The sequence below is a fragment of the Eretmochelys imbricata genome, chromosome 6 (genome assembly GCF_965152235.1).
Source record: "Eretmochelys imbricata isolate rEreImb1 chromosome 6, rEreImb1.hap1, whole genome shotgun sequence".
NCBI lineage: Eukaryota > Metazoa > Chordata > Testudines > Cheloniidae > Eretmochelys > Eretmochelys imbricata.
In genome coordinates, this window is record NC_135577.1 from 76,525,109 (window position 1) to 76,543,982 (window position 18,874).

Below are 18,874 nucleotides of genomic sequence, written 5' to 3' on the forward strand. Positions count from 1 at the left end.
GAGATGGGGGGCAGGAAGGAGGGTGTCTGCCACAGAGCCGTAGTAATTTTTACCACTTTCTTGTGCACTGGCAATGCCACCTTGGAAGTGGCTGCTGCACTTAGCACATTGAACAGGGAGTCTGAGGGCTCCACCAGTTCCTCGGCTTCCAGCCCCAGGTTAGAGGCAACTCTCTTCAAAAGCTCTTGGTGGGCCCTTGCATCATCCTGAGGAACCAAGTGAGAGGGCCCTGCTATTGCCTCATCAGGCGAAGATGATGATGAGGCAGGTACAGATGGGTCTGCCAACTCCGCTGCTTCTGATAAGGGAGCTTGGCTGAGGCTGGCCAGCCCTGGGGAGTTTGCTCTGACTTTGCGACCGAGTCACGGTGCAGGCAGACCAACCTATGCCCCTGTGATGGGTGGGGAAATCCCCCATGTGTTCCATAGTTGCCAGGGGGCCAGCCACTGGCCCTGGTGCAATGCTACCCCTGGTAGCCCAGAGGGGAATGCCAATGCCCCTGGTGGTTGGCATTGGCCTGCGAGCAGGGTCTCCTCCTTGCTGTCTGAGCCCGAGGAGGGAGAGACTTGTCTGGGGGACCGGGATGGTACCGAGGCTACCTATCTACCCCGATCCCGTCAGCTCTGGCTGTGGACATCCATTGAGGACCTGTAGGGGGGCAATGGCTCTTGGTGCTGTGACCCCAATGACCAATGGTAGCGTTCGGCAGATCAGTGATGGTAACCTGATGATCGATGCCTCACAATTAGAGAGCAGTGCCGCTTTGTAGATTGGGAACAGGAGCGAGAAGACTGACTGTCAGAGACTGTCAGTGTGCTCACGGTGAACTGTACTGGTGATCTGGTGACCAGGCTCTGGCATCTCAACCCTCTGGAATGGTGCTGTGAGAGCGGCTTGGGCGCTCCTGGCACTGGTGCTCTGGGCTTTGGTGCTGTGCATCTGTGCCAGGCTGCTGGCGATCGATGCCTAGAGCCCAAGGAACGGTAACTAGAATCTGGGGACTGACGCCAGGGACTCTGGCAGGCCAGCTCCGCATCCGGGGATTGGTGGCGCTGTTCAGGCAGACGCTGACGGGGCACCCACTGTGGTGAGGAGCAGTGCCGCACTAATGGAGACCGCTGAAAGGGTCTCAAGGCAGGTTTACCCCTTGAATGGGGAACCTCAGCGGCCAGCGTGGGCAGCACCGGAAGGGACAGTATGTCCTGAGTGGATGAAACCACCAGGTGCTGAGCACCTCTGCCACTTCCTGGGATGGGGGCAGGTCTCGACAGCTCAATGGGAGTTAGAGCCTGGCCACCATCCAGAGGGGAAGAGCTGCCCCATGCAGGTCTACTCTCCTCCAGCTCTCTCCTTCCCTTTACGGGACATAGGAGAACGCCCCCTCCTGGCCATACTTTGCTCTTTAGCTGGTATAGGGGATGGGGAATGGTGCCAGTCAGAGGTTGGTGCCGGCTTGGAGCAGAGTCCAATCTTGCCGGCTCTGAGGCCAGTGCAAGGGCCGACTCCATAAGGGGCGCTCGGAGACGAATGTCCAGCTCCTTTTTAGTTCGCAGACTGAAGCTCTTGCAAATGTGACACTTGTCACTCATGTGGGTTTCCTCTAAACACTTCAGGCAGCTTTCATGGGGATCACTGATTGGCAAGGGTTTTTTGCAGCTGTCACAAGGTTTGAAGCCCGGGGACCAGGGCATGCCCCATCCCTAGGCTGAGTCCCGCACAGGACTAACTGACTATTTTTAAATTAACACTAAGGAAACTAGTAACTATACAACTTTGAACAACTATACACAACAAATTCACTACTGGACACAGTACAGACAGGAAATCTTGCGAAGCAAGGAGACATTCCAGCACAGTCACGGGCAGTAAGAAGGAACTGAGGGATGGGGGAGCCAGTGGCATCCCTTATACTGGTGCATACGTGTGCCACTCCAGAGAGCACCAGAGCCAGTCCCCTACAGATACCACTGAGAGAAAAACTTCCGGCACCAGTGCACGTTGTGAGCACAGACACACCTATAATGGAATGGAATGGATATGAACAAGCACGCGAAGAACTCCTCTAAAGATATAAAATTAACATGGAACACATGAAATGGATTAAAAGCTGGCTAACTGCTAGGTCTCATATGTGATTGAAAATGGGGAATCATCATTGCACAGGTTTGTTTCTAGTGGAGTCCTATGGGGATCGGTTCTTGGCCCTATGCTATTTAGTATTTTTAAGTAAAGACCAGGAAGAAAACATAAAATCAACACTGAATGTTTGCAGATAACACAAAAATTGGGAGAGTGGTAAATAATGAAGAGATCAGATCACTAGTACAGAGAGCTCTGGATTGCTTGGTAAGCTGGACTCAAGCAAATATGTATTTGACCAAATGTAAACGTATACATGTAGGTAAATATACATATTTAGGAACAAAGAACGTAGGCCATACTCATAGGATACAGGACTCTATTCTGGAAAGCAGTGACCCTGAAAAAGATTTTGGGTGGAGATCGATAACCAGCTGAACATGAGCGCCTGATGCAATGCTATGGACTAAAGGGCTAATGCAATCTTTGGATGCATAAATGGGGGAATCTTGAGTAGGAAGGTTATTTTACCTTTATACTTGGTACTGGTTCAACCAGTGCTGGCATACTGTGTTTAGTTCTGGTGTCCATAATTCAAGAAGGATAATTATAAATAGGAGAGCGTTCACAGAAGAGCCAGCCAAACAATTAAAGGATTAGAAACATACCTTATACCAGATTCAAGGAGCTCAATCTATTTATCTTAACAAAGAGAAGGTTAAGGGTTGACTTGATTACACTTTAAGTATCTATATGGGAATATTTAATAATGGGACTCTTCAATCTAGAGGAGAAAGATATAACATGATTCAATGGCTGGAAGTTGAAACTAGACAAATTCAGACTGGAAATAAGGCATAAATGTTTTATAGTGAGTAATTAACTCTCAGAACTATTTTCCAAGGGTAATGTTGGATTCTCCAATGACCATTTTTAAATCAAGATTGGATGTTTTTCTAAAAGATATGCTGTAGGAATTATTGTGGGGAAGTTCTATGGCCTGTGTTTTACAGGAGGTCAGACTAGATAATCACAATGATCCCTTCTAGCTTTGGAATCTATGGATCCATGCTCTGGCACAAAAAAGAAAAAAAGGTAAAAAAACCTAAACATTGGATTTATTGTGCAAATTTTGAGAGCTAAACTGTCAAACAAAGGCACCTAAGTTGTATCTACAAAATTTGCACATATTCAGCCATGTAACAGAAGTATGCAAAGCATCCATTTGTGTATGCATTAGCATAGTTTGGAGGCACATCTTAGGGTAAGTCTACACTGCAGCTGGAAGTATAAAATTTCCTGCTCAGGTAAAGTGTACGCATGGCTAGCTTTGAGCTAAAGTGCTAAAAAATAGCAACATACAAACAGCAGCATGGGTTGCTATAGTACGTTTTGTATTGCGTTCCTTCCTATCATCTGTCCCTATTTCCTTGAGCCCAGCTTACCAAGCGATCCAGATCTTTCTGTATTAGTGACCTGACCATTTCGTTATTTACCCACTCTCCTCAATTCAGGGCAGGGTGGAGATGAGGAGGAAAATGAATTGGAAAATCATAAGGTAATTGAGGAAGGTAAACTGTAGAAAGGTCGACATTTTGCCTAATGACACAGACAGTGTCCTTTTAATTATCTTCACAGTTTTTTTCCCTTTTCAAAATATCAGAAATGACTATTTAAACAAAGCTGCTTACTTTATATGGGTGCAAAATAGTTAAGTGAACCAATAAACTTTTTTAGTGAACTCATAATTCAGAAATATCCAAAGCAATTTTATTAAATTTGAAAAAAGCTTTACTTTGGACAGGATATATATGCCAAGTTTTAGTCCAATGTGAATTTTTATGGCATAGTTATGAACATCTGAGAAACAGCATTTATAATGGAAATACTGACAACCTGAAGAAATCCTAGAAACAAACTCCAGTTACACTGAAAAAAATTCTTTAAATAAGAACCAAGCATGTAAAATTTTCCTTAAGAACAAAATTTGTTACATTAAATATATTTTACACAAACACACATGCACATCCCCCTCTTCTATTTTCCACAGCAATTACACACCGCCCACATTCAATATCCTTTTACCACAGCCTGCAAAGTTCAGCACAAGCATAGGTTAGTCAGTATCATCTGTAAAGTAATCTACGCCAGTTTTTAATGCACAACGGAAATCTGGTTTGCTCCCAGCTGCTGGTATAATAATTACTGTCCTATGGTTGCTACGAGATACTAACTTTTTTTTCCCCAAGACTACTAAAACATTTCTGTGCTCACAGGCAAAAGGATGCTGGGAAAAGCAATAAAATGAATCCAGCTGTAGCTCTCCAGCGGAATTCAAAGCCAGATGACAGCTGTAGAGAAAATGAAAACCAAAAAGCTTCTCTCTTCTTCAAAGCTTCTCTCCTCACTTTTCCCTTCTCCCTTCTCTGCCTGGGAGAGAATTCAGCATTGTTTTGCAAACACTGTTAAAAATGTTCTGCTTTCAGTATTCTGAATGATTATACAGAAGGAAGGATAAAAGACCACATTTCCCTTACTTGTATTTTGCATCCATGAGGCCTGAAATTTTGCTGCCTGATTCTAACCAACAGGTGAAGGTTTTAAGTAATTTTTTTTTTCATTTGAGTAAGTGAAACAGATCTCAATAAATTTAAAGTAACCACCTTCTGCTTTAGCTATTTCTTAGACTGATGGAGCAATTTTCAGATTTGGCAGTAAAGCCTTCACTATAATCAATCACATGTATTTTTTGGCCTAGATTCTGAAAGTGTTGAAATGTTGTCAGGATTAGTTTGAATATTTTTAAACAGTTTAAGGAAAAATAAATAGGACATATGACATATATTCCTTCTCCTAAATCTGCTTTGCCTAACCACAATGGAACACTAATGTTTTTTGGTGTCAGATTTGGTATACAAATTCATAAACCATAACAGGAGGTGGTCTACCTTTGAAAAAGCAAATAGGGAGAGATTAACACAAATTATTAGCTGATTTAATCAGAAAAAAATAGTAATTCCTCTTCCTTGTTTAGTATGCACTACCCCACACACAGAACTGCTATATTAAATTTAAATAAGGAATACGGATGACTGTCACATTTACTGCTTTGAGTTAAACCTAATTAATATGCTATATGCAAATAATTTGTGTAGGAATTTCTTAACCTTGTAATACATGAAACAAATGAAATTACAAACATTATAGTATCGCTCCTGAATTAGATTGCAGTTACTTGTAAGAGGCCATGTGTAACTTACTTCATACATATCTACAAAATTTGCATATATTCAGCCATGTAACAGAAGTATGCAAATGTGTACTTCATACACAAATGGATGCTTTACTTCATTTTCACACAAAAACCTGGACACTCATTAAACATTATCTTTACAAAAAGGAACATGACCAACTTACATCCTGTCTGCTGCAGTAAGACCATTTTAGATAATGTGTGTGAATCACAAGCCTTTTTGCTTGTGCAGGATTAAGTGCTTTGGCTAAAAACCTGAAGCACTTAATCCTGACAACAACAATCAAGCACTTCCTTGGAGTCAAAGAATATGACAATATTTCTGTTTTTAGCCATCAAGTTTAAATTTTCCTCTGTCTTTACTTGTAGCAGGAAACTCAAGGAAGAACTTCCTGTCTTAAAAGCACATCAAAACTGTAGTGAAACAGTGTTGGTGGCCTGTTGATCACACCAATATACCTGAACAACAAAATCTGTCGGGCATTGTAACATATTTGATGTACGTATCTCGCAAGTCTCAAAATCAAAATTTAAAATAAGCATATCAATTTGAAAGAAATATGCAAGTATTCCAACAATACTGTATGCTTAGACTTCACTATCAGATGAAAACAGATGAAAAAATCTTGATTAGTTCTTCACTTTTGGTTTATGATCCTTAACTTCTTCATTTAAAAATCAAAAAATCACCCCTGTATCTATAAATTTATATTTGGTAGAGGAAAACAACTATGGCCAGCCACTTAAAACTGCAGGTACACCGAATGCAAAAACATGCACTTCAGCTGAGCCCACATGTCCTATATTTAAACAAGAAAATCCGATAAATACATGCCTCATTGCTTAGCGTCCCACACATGAGCAATAATTGGGTCTGTGTGCACCCACTGTACCCTCAGGTAAAAATCTGTCCTTTAGAGTCTCTATACATGTGTTTGCTTTTTATGTTTGTATGTGGCGAGATATATACACGTACACACACACCATTTATGACGGCACTAACCTTTTTATATAAATTTCCATTTGGAATTAATGTAGTAACTAGTTAATAAATTGTACTTAAAATGTTAAGTTGAACCTACTGTAAGAAAACTGTTTTTGAAAAATAAATAATGTCAGCTAACCATTTATGGTGGTGAATTGGTATTTTATGGTGCTAAACAATAAAAACATGCACACTGAGTGCTAGCAGTGAAAGTCTTCAGATATAACACACAAGTGATTTAATAAATGGTAGCATTAGTCTCACTGTAATCAATAAATATAGCTGTACCACTTAATAGCAGTTTGGGAAAAACTGACGTGCTGGTTTTTTCTTTAAAGTATGTTTAAGATTTCAATACTTTGCAGTTGAAAAGTAAATATTAAGCTATATAGTCTGAAGGGCAAATGAAAATGATCTCAATTGAGAAAGAACCTTTTAGATTTGGTTGTCAGCTGGGAATTTTCTTAAGTTTCTTCAGGGTTCTTCATTTATACAACCTACCTTCTCTCCCTCATTAATTCTAGATAGGTATCCTTTAGCTTTTGTATTGGAAGGTATGAACTCATTTTCATTTTTTAAAATATTTAATTATTCATGTTCTGTCTTGCCTTTACTAAAATTGTGTGTGGCCAAACTTGCATTCTTTATACTAATAATATTCCTATGGATTTCAGTAGCAGCAGAGCTTATGCTCTAACATACATTTCTTTCATTTAAACCAAAAAGCCATCTGAACATAAAGTTACAGACCCTTAAAAAAAAAAGTTATAAAGCAAGAAGTTCAGTTATCACCAAACTTAGCTCCCACACATTAGAGGGATTTTATAACTGTGTAATGTTGTTATATATCATCTTTTAATAGCTCTACACTAGTAGTAGTATAAAGTGAGTCCAGAGACGATACGTAGATTTTTACTGTGAATTTCTAGGGTTTTGACAGGTTTACATAACTAGTTATTTTATAATAAAATGTATTATATGCTAAACGTTGTATTACACATTTTACAATATTTACTATATGCTTAATATTATGATATTCTTACTGCACATGTACACAATCCTTTTGTGGGATTTGTGTAGTACAAAATAATTTGAGAAGACTGCAAAACCTTGTTAAAAAAGTGGATTAACAGTTAAGAACCTACTACAAATATCAGCAAAACATCTTTGAAATCTCAGTGAATTTGTCTAGCATCCCAACAAACAAAAAATAATATGAACTACAGAATTCTGGTTTATGGTAAAAATAGTTGCTACTGTGCTGTGATGTGAATTTCAGGACACTACCGTTTGTAGCAATATCTTTATCAATTTGAATACAAGTCCGCCACCTTGTATTTTAACTACAGATTGCGAGGATGAACTCTGTATTGGACATATTACAACAAAATTTTGGTTTAAAGCAAGTGGATTATGCCTCAAAGATTAAAATAAATATTTTAGCATTTTCATCTCTGAGCAAAGAACAGTTCAGATTAGGTCAATTTGGGGCTTATCTTTTAGATGTCTCTGCCAATATTTTAAACATGCTCCTGCACCTCTATTCCCCCCTCCTCCCAATTTTTTTTTTTTTTAAACTAAAGGCTTATTGTGTACATATACTGAGTCATTAAAATTTAAGCATGTATCAAAAGAAAGTACTACCTAATAATTGGAAGATATGCCTGGACTAGAACAGTGGAATGGGGATGAAGCCTTTTAAGATTTAGCGCAATAAAACTGGATGAGCTCTGTCTCTCCAGATATTTAGCACAGGAGCTTTTGTCAAGGAAGTGATTATAGACCTTTTCATATAACATACCTCCCAGAGTCCAGAGCTGGAGTACTTGCCTTGATGGAAGAGAGGTTAGGCTCTCAAACAAGGGGGGTGTAGTCTAGAGGGTTAGGGTTGAAGAGTAAGAAAATTACATGGTACAATCAATGAAATCATCTAGTGGTGCTGCTGTTATGCTAATCCTGCAATGAAGTAACATAAAAAGAGCACCGAGCCCTACAGAAGCATTGCTGTACAAAGTCTGGTTGAAATTTTAACTATAATCAGCCTAGCACATCTTAGCGTGTGACAGATTCCCCAACCCTTCCAGTCCGTAGAACACATATGGATAAACAGAAAGTTCAAAATTCAGTCAGAATTTGCCTTGTGCTGCAGCTTCAGCAAGGAACTCCTCATACTTCAAAGGGGGAGAGCTGATGCATTTTGTTCTGCTCCACGTGTGACATTAGTGCCAATTACTTATGGTTATGTGCAAATTAGATTAAACTTAAACTTCTGATCAACCCAATCTGTTCTGAGCAGTGGAGGTGGTAGAACACGGAGCTGAACAAAACTTGGCAGTTGTGTCTTGGGTAGGTGGGTCCTCAAGGGTATCTAGAAGCATGGTGGGGTGGGGTGCTGCTGTGATTCCTACGGATAATGGTACTGGAAGTCAGGGAAATCGTAGGCGAGATTGGTGCAGCTGACTGTGGGAAGGAGAAGGAGAGCACGCAGGTGCCTGAAACTAATATTGGGCCTCTCGCCCTGTGGTAGTGGTGCTTCCTCCTCAGGTGCTCCTTTCTTGCTGGGATGCAGCAAGGGGAACTGCAATAGAGGGGGTGTCTGGTTGCCTGTTCAGAGACAGAGTGGCCAAAACAGAACATACAAATAAATGTTTGCAGCCTTCCCATAGCATAGCAAAACATGACGTGCAGGAATGTGAGACAGGGTGCCAAATGCAAGACTGCATGGAACCTGACAGTTCTGAAAGGGACTGCTGGTGAAATACCCAGAACGGAGATTATTTTTATGATACCAACTTCATACTTCCTTAACCTCCCCAACTCCACCACTACTTCACACACTTTAACAACAGTGAACTACAGACCTCCTCTACCCTATGTGAAGCTGTAAGTGTGCTCTGATCATGCCTCTTCCTGCCCTCAATGCACTCTCTACTCTAGGGAAGTAGGAAACGAGGGTGTAGTTCTGCCTATGCCAGCCTAGGATTCCTCCATACTGAGGGAATCCTGAGCTGCCCAGTTAATGCATCTTTCCAGAATGTCATCCCTGGTGGCTAGAGTAGTTGCTCCAAATAATTAATAAGCCTTAATTTCCCCCTCTAATATTCACATGATTGTAGAAGTTTTGGTTTCACTAGCAATGTACAGTCCTTGTCTGAAAATGTAAGTGGTCTACCCAATAAACACGTCTTTTTCTGTCTCATCTGCTGTGTGAATTTCTTCATTACCAAAATATCCCTTACTTTACTATGCCATGCAGATAGAATGGGAGAAGTTTTTTTTGCTATTTGTTTTGCCACCAAGAGACAGATCAGAAATATGACTACAATAGGGATTGCTAGTCATGATGGCACTTTACACTGTGTGTTCTGGACTGTATGCGATACTGTACTCAGATGAATTTTATTTGTACACTAATCTCAAACTAATTGCTATGAATAGGGGTAACAACCATCTTTTGGGAAGGCAACTGACTCTCCACTCTCCCTATAATACAAGTAATTCTATTATAAACTTGTCTAAATTATGTTAAAATATATAAAATTTTATAAAGTGATTTTCCCTAACAAATATTATAAAGATTATTGTCCCTTCTATCTATACTTTATAACAGTGCTCCCAGTCTGTAGTGTGTTTCCCCTCGAAGGGGTGGGGGGGGCGGCACAGAGGAACAGTTGGGGGTGAGGGGACACGTGTCAGGGACCGGGGGGGGAGGGGCAGGAAGGGAGCACCACACAGCCCTGCTCCACCCTCAGCTCCACTCCACCCTCAATTGCAGCTCCACTCTGTCCCCAGCTGCAGCTCCACACCATCCCCATTCCCTCTCTGTCCTCAGGCCCACTCCTGCTCCTTCCCAGTTCTGACCCCAAGCTCCTCTGCTAGCCAACTCAGCTGTAACGGACCAGAGGGTGGACAGAGAGAGATTCCATTACTGGTAAGGGGGGGGTGGGTGTGACAGGAAAAGTTTGGACACCACTGCTTTAGGGAATTTCCATCTTTAAATCCCTATTTTATTGTGTGATAAAATTAGATTGCTCTTGCCTATCCACTTGCACTACAATCCTTTCTATACACTGGAATTATAATAGCCCCTCACTAATAGTTTGTTTCTTAACCAGGACCTCAAATTATACAGGTAGTCTGCTAATCTTATCTTTGTCATTTTGTGCATTTTATATTCTAGCTCAGTATATTGGTAAAAAGGCAATGTGCAGCACGAGAATTTAACATCTAAAGACAAAAATCTTTCCTTCAAAAAGTTGCTTTAGAATACCATCAGTTGTCTGAGTGACTCTGAAGTCTTTAAGGAGAACCGCATATACAAAAAAAGAATCTTTTATTTAAATGGGATATCTGAAAAGGCGAAAAAGTAAGTAAGATTTTCTTTGTATTTGCTGCATAAAATAGTGGGACTTACATGGCACACTTATAAATGAAGAAAAGCACCTATGCTTTATTCGGAGGTGACATGGGTTTTTAATTATATAACAACTTGGTAGTTATTACTACATATCAATTTCAGAATACTCAATGGTGTCTCTGAATAAAGTGCCGTAATTTTTTGGTGGCAAATTTTAAGGAAGCTTTTAAACTTCTAATCTCATTGTTGTCTACCGAAATTGCTCAAGAACAGTTCAAATAAAAATTAATCCTGTAATGTTGCTAGGGTCAATAAAACCTTTAGAAGATGTTTAGGGACAGCTTTAATTGGGGCACCAGCTTTATTTAAAATTATCTGAAGTTTTCCAATATGACTAACCTGTTTGGATTGGACTCTTCCCACCATTTACTCTATGACTCTTTTAGGTTGTGTTGCACACCCTCCAAAAAAACAAACCAAACCAAAAACCACATGACCCTAATCATGCCCAGTGCCAGCAGAGTATACAACACCACAATGCTATTCTGGTCAGCAAATAAAACTGTATATTTTTGAAAGACCCAGGCTCCTCTGCTTTTCTTTAAATGTTACCAGAGGATCAGACTTTGTTTCAACAGGACACACATTCCCCTAGAACAGACAACAAACTTAAAAATTGGACTTTTAAAATGTCAAACCATCTCCTTGTTTAATATGCATTACAAAGATAAGAGAGAGGCTGGATTATGAGGTACTTTCCAAAATACTGAATCTAGAAAACTCACTTTAATTAAACTTAAAATACTATAAGTACTAGGAAGAAGCAGCAAAATAAAATTACAGAAGTCAATCAACTGTCATTTGCTCTAAATTATGCAATTGGCATAAAAGTTAAAACACTTACTTGAAAGCCATCCTCAGCCACTTCAGTGTCACTGTGCAATGGTGGACAACCTGTGGAAAAATGAAAAGGGCAAAAATAAACAACATTTGTTTTACTTCCTTCACTATATATTGCTTCAATCATTCCATCTGAACCTCCAATAACAACCTAGGATATAAAAACTGAACTAAATACATAGACCTTTAAATAAGTAGATCAACTGCTTTATCATTTATGCTGTTGAGCCTATAATACAGGTTCCTAGTACTTCTGCTGCTCTTGTCAGCATGGTCTTCTAACTAGCTTGCAGTTCTGCTTTGCTGTGTTCTTACCACTGCATATTTCTAGTCGCCTATTTATTTGCTTTCCTCTCCTTGTCTTGTAAAAGCTTCTCCCCGCACCCCCCACCCCGCCCCAGAAATCTCTACCATGAATCAGAATTCATAGATACTAAGGTCAGAAGGGAATTAAGAAAGCACCTTCTTTTGGATTAAATATTTTAAGCATTAATATATTTTGTGCTACTCCCTCATACTAAATCTTGCAACTCCCAGAATTATGCCTTAAGCTGAATGAATTGGTAAAAAGGCAATATGGTGAGCATATCTAAAGACAAAAATATTTCCTTCAAAGTTTCTTTGGAATACCATCAATAAGTGCACACAGACAATACACAAGGATCCACATTAAAGGGAAAAATAAAAGTGTGTGCTCAAATGTTCATTGATTAGTCTTGCATTTTCTCTCAGAGCTCAATTCATGACAAGTCTTTTTAATAGAACAAAACAATTCGCATTCTTCCTTTTACTAGCACTGCTTCATGCACATAAAAAAAATAATCTCAGAAGGATATCTACATAGAATATTAAACTCTCCATTGTTTGACTTTCCCTTTTATACGTCTGAAAGGTACACTCACTCCCTTTTCCATTGGCAAATATTTTTTTGCCTCCTCCCCATTTATTATGTTTCTACCTCAAAACAGTCTTTGTTTTACTGTCTTTCTTATGCATCAGTTTCTATGATACAAGCACAGCTCTCGGACTTTGTGTCAATTAGACCAGTGCTTAAGATTTTACATGAGACATTTTCTCCACAGATCCTACATAAAATTCATGCATGCACTTACTTCGACAGTGTCTGCTAAAAAAAATTACTATGAACGAAGCATCTCAGCAAAGAAAGTGATCTTAAAGGTGTCTGACCATTCAGCTACATAGTTCACATGTTAAGAACATATAATTTGACATGCCCCTAGAGATACTAGCATGAATCCATTAATATATACAAAACAGTATCAACCAATGGGAATGATGGACTTGTAGTTAAAAAAGCATAGGACTGGGAATTTATGGATATGGTCAAACCAGTTACATCGCAGGCCTCTGGTATGATCTGGGTAAGTCACTAAACCTCTCTATGCCTCTGTTTTCTCATTTGTAAAATGGAGATAATGCTTCTTCATTACACAGGCATATTTTGGGAATTAGTTCATTAACAAAATATTAGGATCCTTAGATGGAAACTACTAGAGAAATTCAAAGTATTATTAAACTGTATAACCATTACAACCACAGTCTACTGTAGAACAATGCAAATATTTAAGTACTTAACAGCATTACATCAAAATACTTTTTACGGTGTCATTTCACAGGGTTAATACGGATACGTTTAAAAAACAAAACAAAAAAACCCCAAACCAAGACACACACCTTGAGAGAGATCTTCTACAGCTCTACGGATGCCTCTGTCAAATGCTCGTGCATCAGCAGGACTCTGAAATGTGAGGCCAAACTTCTTGTCATCAATCTTCCAGTGGTGAAAAGTTGGGGTAACTTTGTTGTAAATGAGGTCCTTCTTTAATGCACATTCCAAAACCACCTTCCAGAAATGAAGAGGAAAAAAAAAAATTGTAATTCTCTGAAAATATCACAAATTTCACAAAGAAAGGATATTCAATATACATCTTTGGAACTGTACTTGAAAAATGACTTCTTAAATACAGTTAACAAGTCCTTGTTTAATTTCTTCCCAGTACAAACAAGCAGTTTCAACTAAGGCCAGGTCTACATTAGAAACTTCTGCCAATATAGCAGTGTCACTGAGGAGTGAGATTTTTCTTTAGTAACATTTCTATACAAGCAAGAGCCCTAGCGTTGGCATCATTTTCCAGCATGAAAATGCTTTTGCCAGTATAGCTTTATTTTGATTGCCAAACCAGTATAAGCTATACTGGCAAAAACACTTTTTTTGCCTGTATAAGCGGCATCTACACAAGGAGGATTTTGCTGGCATAGCTCTATTACAAAACTTCTGAGTGTAGGCTAGGCCTACCTTGAATACTGTGTCAAAGCCATTTATCTCCACCTTCTACAGGAGAAGTCACTGGGCGTAGAAATTAATATAGTAGCAGGAATGAATATCTGTAAGTAAGCCAAACCTACTTAAAACATTAAAGAAAATTTAAAAGCTGAAAACAAGCAGGATACAGACAGCTGTAGTTTTGTACTCTATTTGCTAAAACAGCCAGAAATATCATTTAAAAAATATCTATGATTTGTGCTGTACTACATTTGGAATAAAAACAGTGTTAATATTAAGAGAAAGAATATAAATAAACATCTGACCACAAAAATACTCCAGGCATATGCAGGCAGTTTGTCCAGTTATGAAACAAAACAATCTTCCTATCACTCTGCCATTTTTCTGTTTTAAAGTTATCACACAGTAAAGTTCAGTTATATTACATTTGTTGCTTAAAAACGTCAATAGTGAACAGCCTGTAACAGCGGCCTTCTTATTTCATGTTTTTGCAGAGCTGTTTAAATTTAAAGCACTTCATGATAAGTTGTTACATGCTATTTTTTTCCTTTAACCCTGCCATATAGTCTTTTCAGAATGCTAACTTCAGCATTTGTTTTGTACTACATTTTGTTACACACGTACAACACAGATAGGAAATATAAAATCTCTTATAGTAAATGGGAAATAAGGATTATTTTGAACACAGTACTTGGTTAAAGATAAGATTCAATCAATGTTTTCTGCAGATCATTTTTACCCACTAATTATAAATACCTCTTGAAATCAAAATTATGTTTCCTTCCACCCCCCAAGATTCCCTCATCACAAAAGCATCTTTGCCATTGGATTGCACTATATTAGGTTCTTATGCCAATCTCTGGCATTTTTCTGATGACAAAGTCCTATATTTAAAACAGCTCTGAAATAGACAACATTAATTATTAGACTGCCTATTTTAGCCTTCCTTCTCCTCCCAATACAGGATTGTTCCTCAGTCTTTTTTAAATGCTTTGTCTAGTCCATTTTGAAGTATGTGATGTGATGGAACTTCCTTTGCTTCTCTTGGGAAACCGTTACACAGTTAAGGTGAATTTCGGACTATTTATTTTCCTATTTGGCTTTTGTATTCTTTATTCATCCCACTTTTCAGAATTCAATTGCCTTCTATTGCTACTCCTCTCTATGCAATATTAATTTTAATTTAGATCTTTTACTCTTTCCTCACATATGAATCTCTTCAGATTCAAAATTATTTTTGTTGCTCTTCTCTCAACTCCCTACAAATGGTTGATATTGAGGTACTCTATTCTAGGTATAACTGTCTATGAAGAGAGAAATTATGGCCTCTGTATACCTGCCTTTACATGTGCATCAAAAAACCCCCAAACCAGCCGTTGTCTATTTTTAATTTGCAGCCCACTATCACCCTATGTCACTTTTGGTACTAGTGCTTTGTAAGTTTTTTCCTCCAGCTCAATGTCTTCATTTTGGATTGTTCCTCTTCTTCCCCCAGTATTAATATTTCTTCTTCATTTTAATAATATATCACCAGGTCCATCTGTATTATTTGTGTGTCTTATGCTGTTCAAAATGCCCCCTAATCTGGAACCAAAATTATGTTGTTTATACTCTCATCCACAACGAAAGATGTGAAGTACAGGAACACTGATTCCTGTAGTACCTGACCGGACATCTGCTCCCAGCTGTGTTAATCTAAACACCATGAGATAAAATTAAATGAAGGAGGGGAGAAAAATCAGTGCTTTAATTTTGATGCTAACATGTGACGGAAGTCTATTTTGAGACAAACGTCCTTTACAGTAGCATTAACCACCTTGCGCCGAAAACTAGCATTTCTGGATGGCAAGAATGCTTACACAAGAGACATTAGCACTGAGTCAACCTCCAGGCTGCCTATAAATTATAATGCTATTCACAAATCCAGACTGTCACCTGATCAAAAGAAAGGGGGTTTGGTGATTTTTTTCTTTTGCTAAACTGTTTTATGGAATATCTGTTTTCTATAGTGCTCAATATATTTCTCTATGTGAAATACATATAGATCCCCAACCCAGTTTAGATACTAGGATAAAGTCTAAATTGCAAGCCCATAGCCTGAATCCAAATTACTCCTGATACCCTATCTAAACCCAAAGGCCCTATTTTCCTCTCTGTAGCATGGCCAGAAGAAGCAGAATGTCAAGAAAGCCTCCCCCATTTTCTTAAGCCCACAGATAACCCTCTGTGCTAAAGGCAAGTAGTTGGGGATTTTCAGGAGTTCCACCTCCATAAAGCGCTTAGAGATCTTCAGATGAAAAGAGTTATACAAACTTGTTAGGAATTATGTTCATATGGACCCATGGAGTATCTACTTTTTTCAGCATGTGTCCCTGAAACACCAGCAGATTTCTGGATCGAATGAAGCAACATTATTCCATTTCTATAGTGTCTGGTCTTGCCCATCCAGAGTTTGAGTCGTCTTTCAGCATTAAATTATACCAGTTTTGCCGACACTCTGCAAATTCCCTCATCCCTCTTGTTGGATGGTACAAAGGCCAATGGCAATACATGCAGATGGTGCAGGTAGATAACCTTGATCTCTGGCAGATTTCATGGCTGGAATAAATCAGGAAGGTACAATCTGGTCCCACATCTAAAACAGTACTTAAGACGGTCATCCAAAATTTGAAATTTTCTTTAAAAAGCCCCCAACTCAATATAATGCTATGATATAATTTCCCAAAATAGGAAGAATAAAAGATTTCATCCTAGAGAAGGGAATCGCAGAGAAAGGCTCTTACAGTAATGCTTGGAATCCAGAGAAATAGCATGCAAGAACCAAGCTTCCTTATACTTCCTTACAAATATCTTGGATTCTTCCATTCTTAAAGTGCTTATTAACCTCTCATCTTTCTTAATACAACAGTCCTCCTGGACAGACGTACAATATTGTGCCACATCTATTTAGGTTCCTGCATATTCTGTGGTTGAAGAATTTTCCCTGATCCACACAATGCTGCTAAATCATGCTGTAGAACAGGGGTCTCAAACAAGTGGCCTGCGGAGTTATTTCCTTCGGGCCGCCACGCTCCCCTCCAGCATCCCTGCTCCTCTGCCTACCTCCAGGCACTTCCCGCTGCCAAGCTTAGCACTTTCCAGGAGGGAACGTGGAGGAACAGGGAGCCGTGCGCTGAGGGGAGGAGGTGGAGAAGAGGTGGGGCAGGGGCGGGGATTTGGGGAAGGGGTTGGAATAGGGGCAGGGAGGGAATGGAGTTGGGGTTTGGACTTTGGCGAAGGGGTTGGAATGGGGCGGGGAAGGGGTGGAGTTGGGGGGGGGGGGGGGGGCTTTTGTACCTTTATATGAAAAGGTGCTAGTGATGCAGCCCTTGGGCCAATGTAGACGTCCTCATGTGGCCCTCGTGGTGATTTGAGTTTGAGATCCCTGCCGTAGAATCTAAAAGTTTTCCTTAAAATAGGTACTACCCGTGTTTCTGATGATAAACTTGGTTCATGTTTCCCGGGTTACGTCAATGCAATTTTATCTTCCCAAGCCTGCAGATATCCTGAAACATGTAGTGTGGAGGTGTGAACTGGCCTGCTCATAGTAAATGATTAACTCAAACCTAAATAAGACAATCTAAATATCAATACCTATTTCTCTACTCTGCTTTTCCTACAATCCTGAATTGCCTGTTCTGATGCTTTCCAGGGGCACTCAGGGTTATGAGGCAGCTCACTATCACCCATCCATAGTGTAAGGACTGTGTCTGCAGTGGGTCAGCTCCATGACTCCATCAAGAAATCCCTGGGTCACACTTACAGATGTCATGCTATTGTTTGCACCTCTAAAGTGGCTATGGTTCCAGCTTCCCTACCTCCTGCTCCTAACCCTGTGTTATGCATGTCATTTTAAAAAAAACAAAAAACAAATATCTGTGGTATACTAAAATATGAAGATGTGGGCATAGTCCAAAAACTGGGTTTAACAGGGGCTACTGTTCTGATTATTCATTTTGATACTGAATAAAAACCCTCCATTAGAATACTCAGTTGAAGCTGATGCAGAATTCTCAGTTTCATACACCATAATCCAGGGACCTTGCTCACAGAAGTTAGGTTGCATTTGTCATATCATACATATAATTTTGCATCTATTTGGTATAATACTTTTTTTAAAAGATACAATTATTGATTTGAATTTTCTGAGTAATTTTTTTGTTTTTAAAAAGGATGATTTATTAATCTACCATTCCAGAAGCTAAATATTTATACTTTCAGATAAGATGTACATAATTGTTTCCATGATTCTGTCCAGAAAAATGTCATTTTACTACCATCACCTATTGTTACCAGTCTCTAATTCTGCATCACATAATACTTATTATTTTTCCCTAGTAGAATGTGTGCATATATATTCAAGAGACAGCATGCATGTGTACATGTGTGCTGTGAACAGAAAATATTGCTTGCTAAACTATCATGCATCCCACCTAGTTTAGATTTTCAACCTAATTAACATTTCATTGGTTTGAATGCCATAATCTCATAACAGTTACAGCAGAGAACCTATAGACGTCATGAGAACACACAATGGACAAAACACTAAAAGGCTACAGAAATAAAGCTATTATACTTTTTAAAAAGTACAAACAGAATATTACTTCTGTGTAGTGCAAGTCAGAACAATTTTATATCAGGAGCATATGCAGTCTCAAAGTAACAGTTTAGACCCTAGAAGCAGAATATTAGCAGAGATTAATAAATTCTTAAGTACAGTAACAAAGTGATGTGGTTTTCCTTTCTATCATTACAAAAAGCAACATTAATTTTGCGTGTCTTTAATTGCCATTCTCAAAACTTTGCTTAAAATTGGCAAAGGTGTTTGAAGCAAGTTTTGATCAGAGTAAGCAAGTCTAGACTGAAAAATTCACGCTTTCAAACAGTTTAATTTATTTTACACAAGATTAACACTCAAGATACCTGTATTACTGCACAGAAAAAATTTTCAGTGAG

The 18,874-nt window shown here is 39.1% G+C and overlaps 1 protein-coding gene across 1 annotated transcript in view; it reads right to left on the reverse strand.

Annotated features, from left to right (window-relative positions):
• Positions 1 to 18,874, reverse strand: part of SPRED1 (sprouty related EVH1 domain containing 1) — a 116,717-nt gene that overhangs the window by 22,321 nt on the left and 75,522 nt on the right. Inside the window, exons 3-4 of the mRNA XM_077818940.1 lie at positions 13,270 to 13,438; positions 11,579 to 11,628 (exon numbers count right to left, since the gene is read on the reverse strand). Of these exons, the coding sequence (XP_077675066.1) occupies positions 11,579 to 11,628; positions 13,270 to 13,438 (219 nt within the window). The remainder of the gene's footprint in view (positions 1 to 11,578; positions 11,629 to 13,269; positions 13,439 to 18,874) is intronic.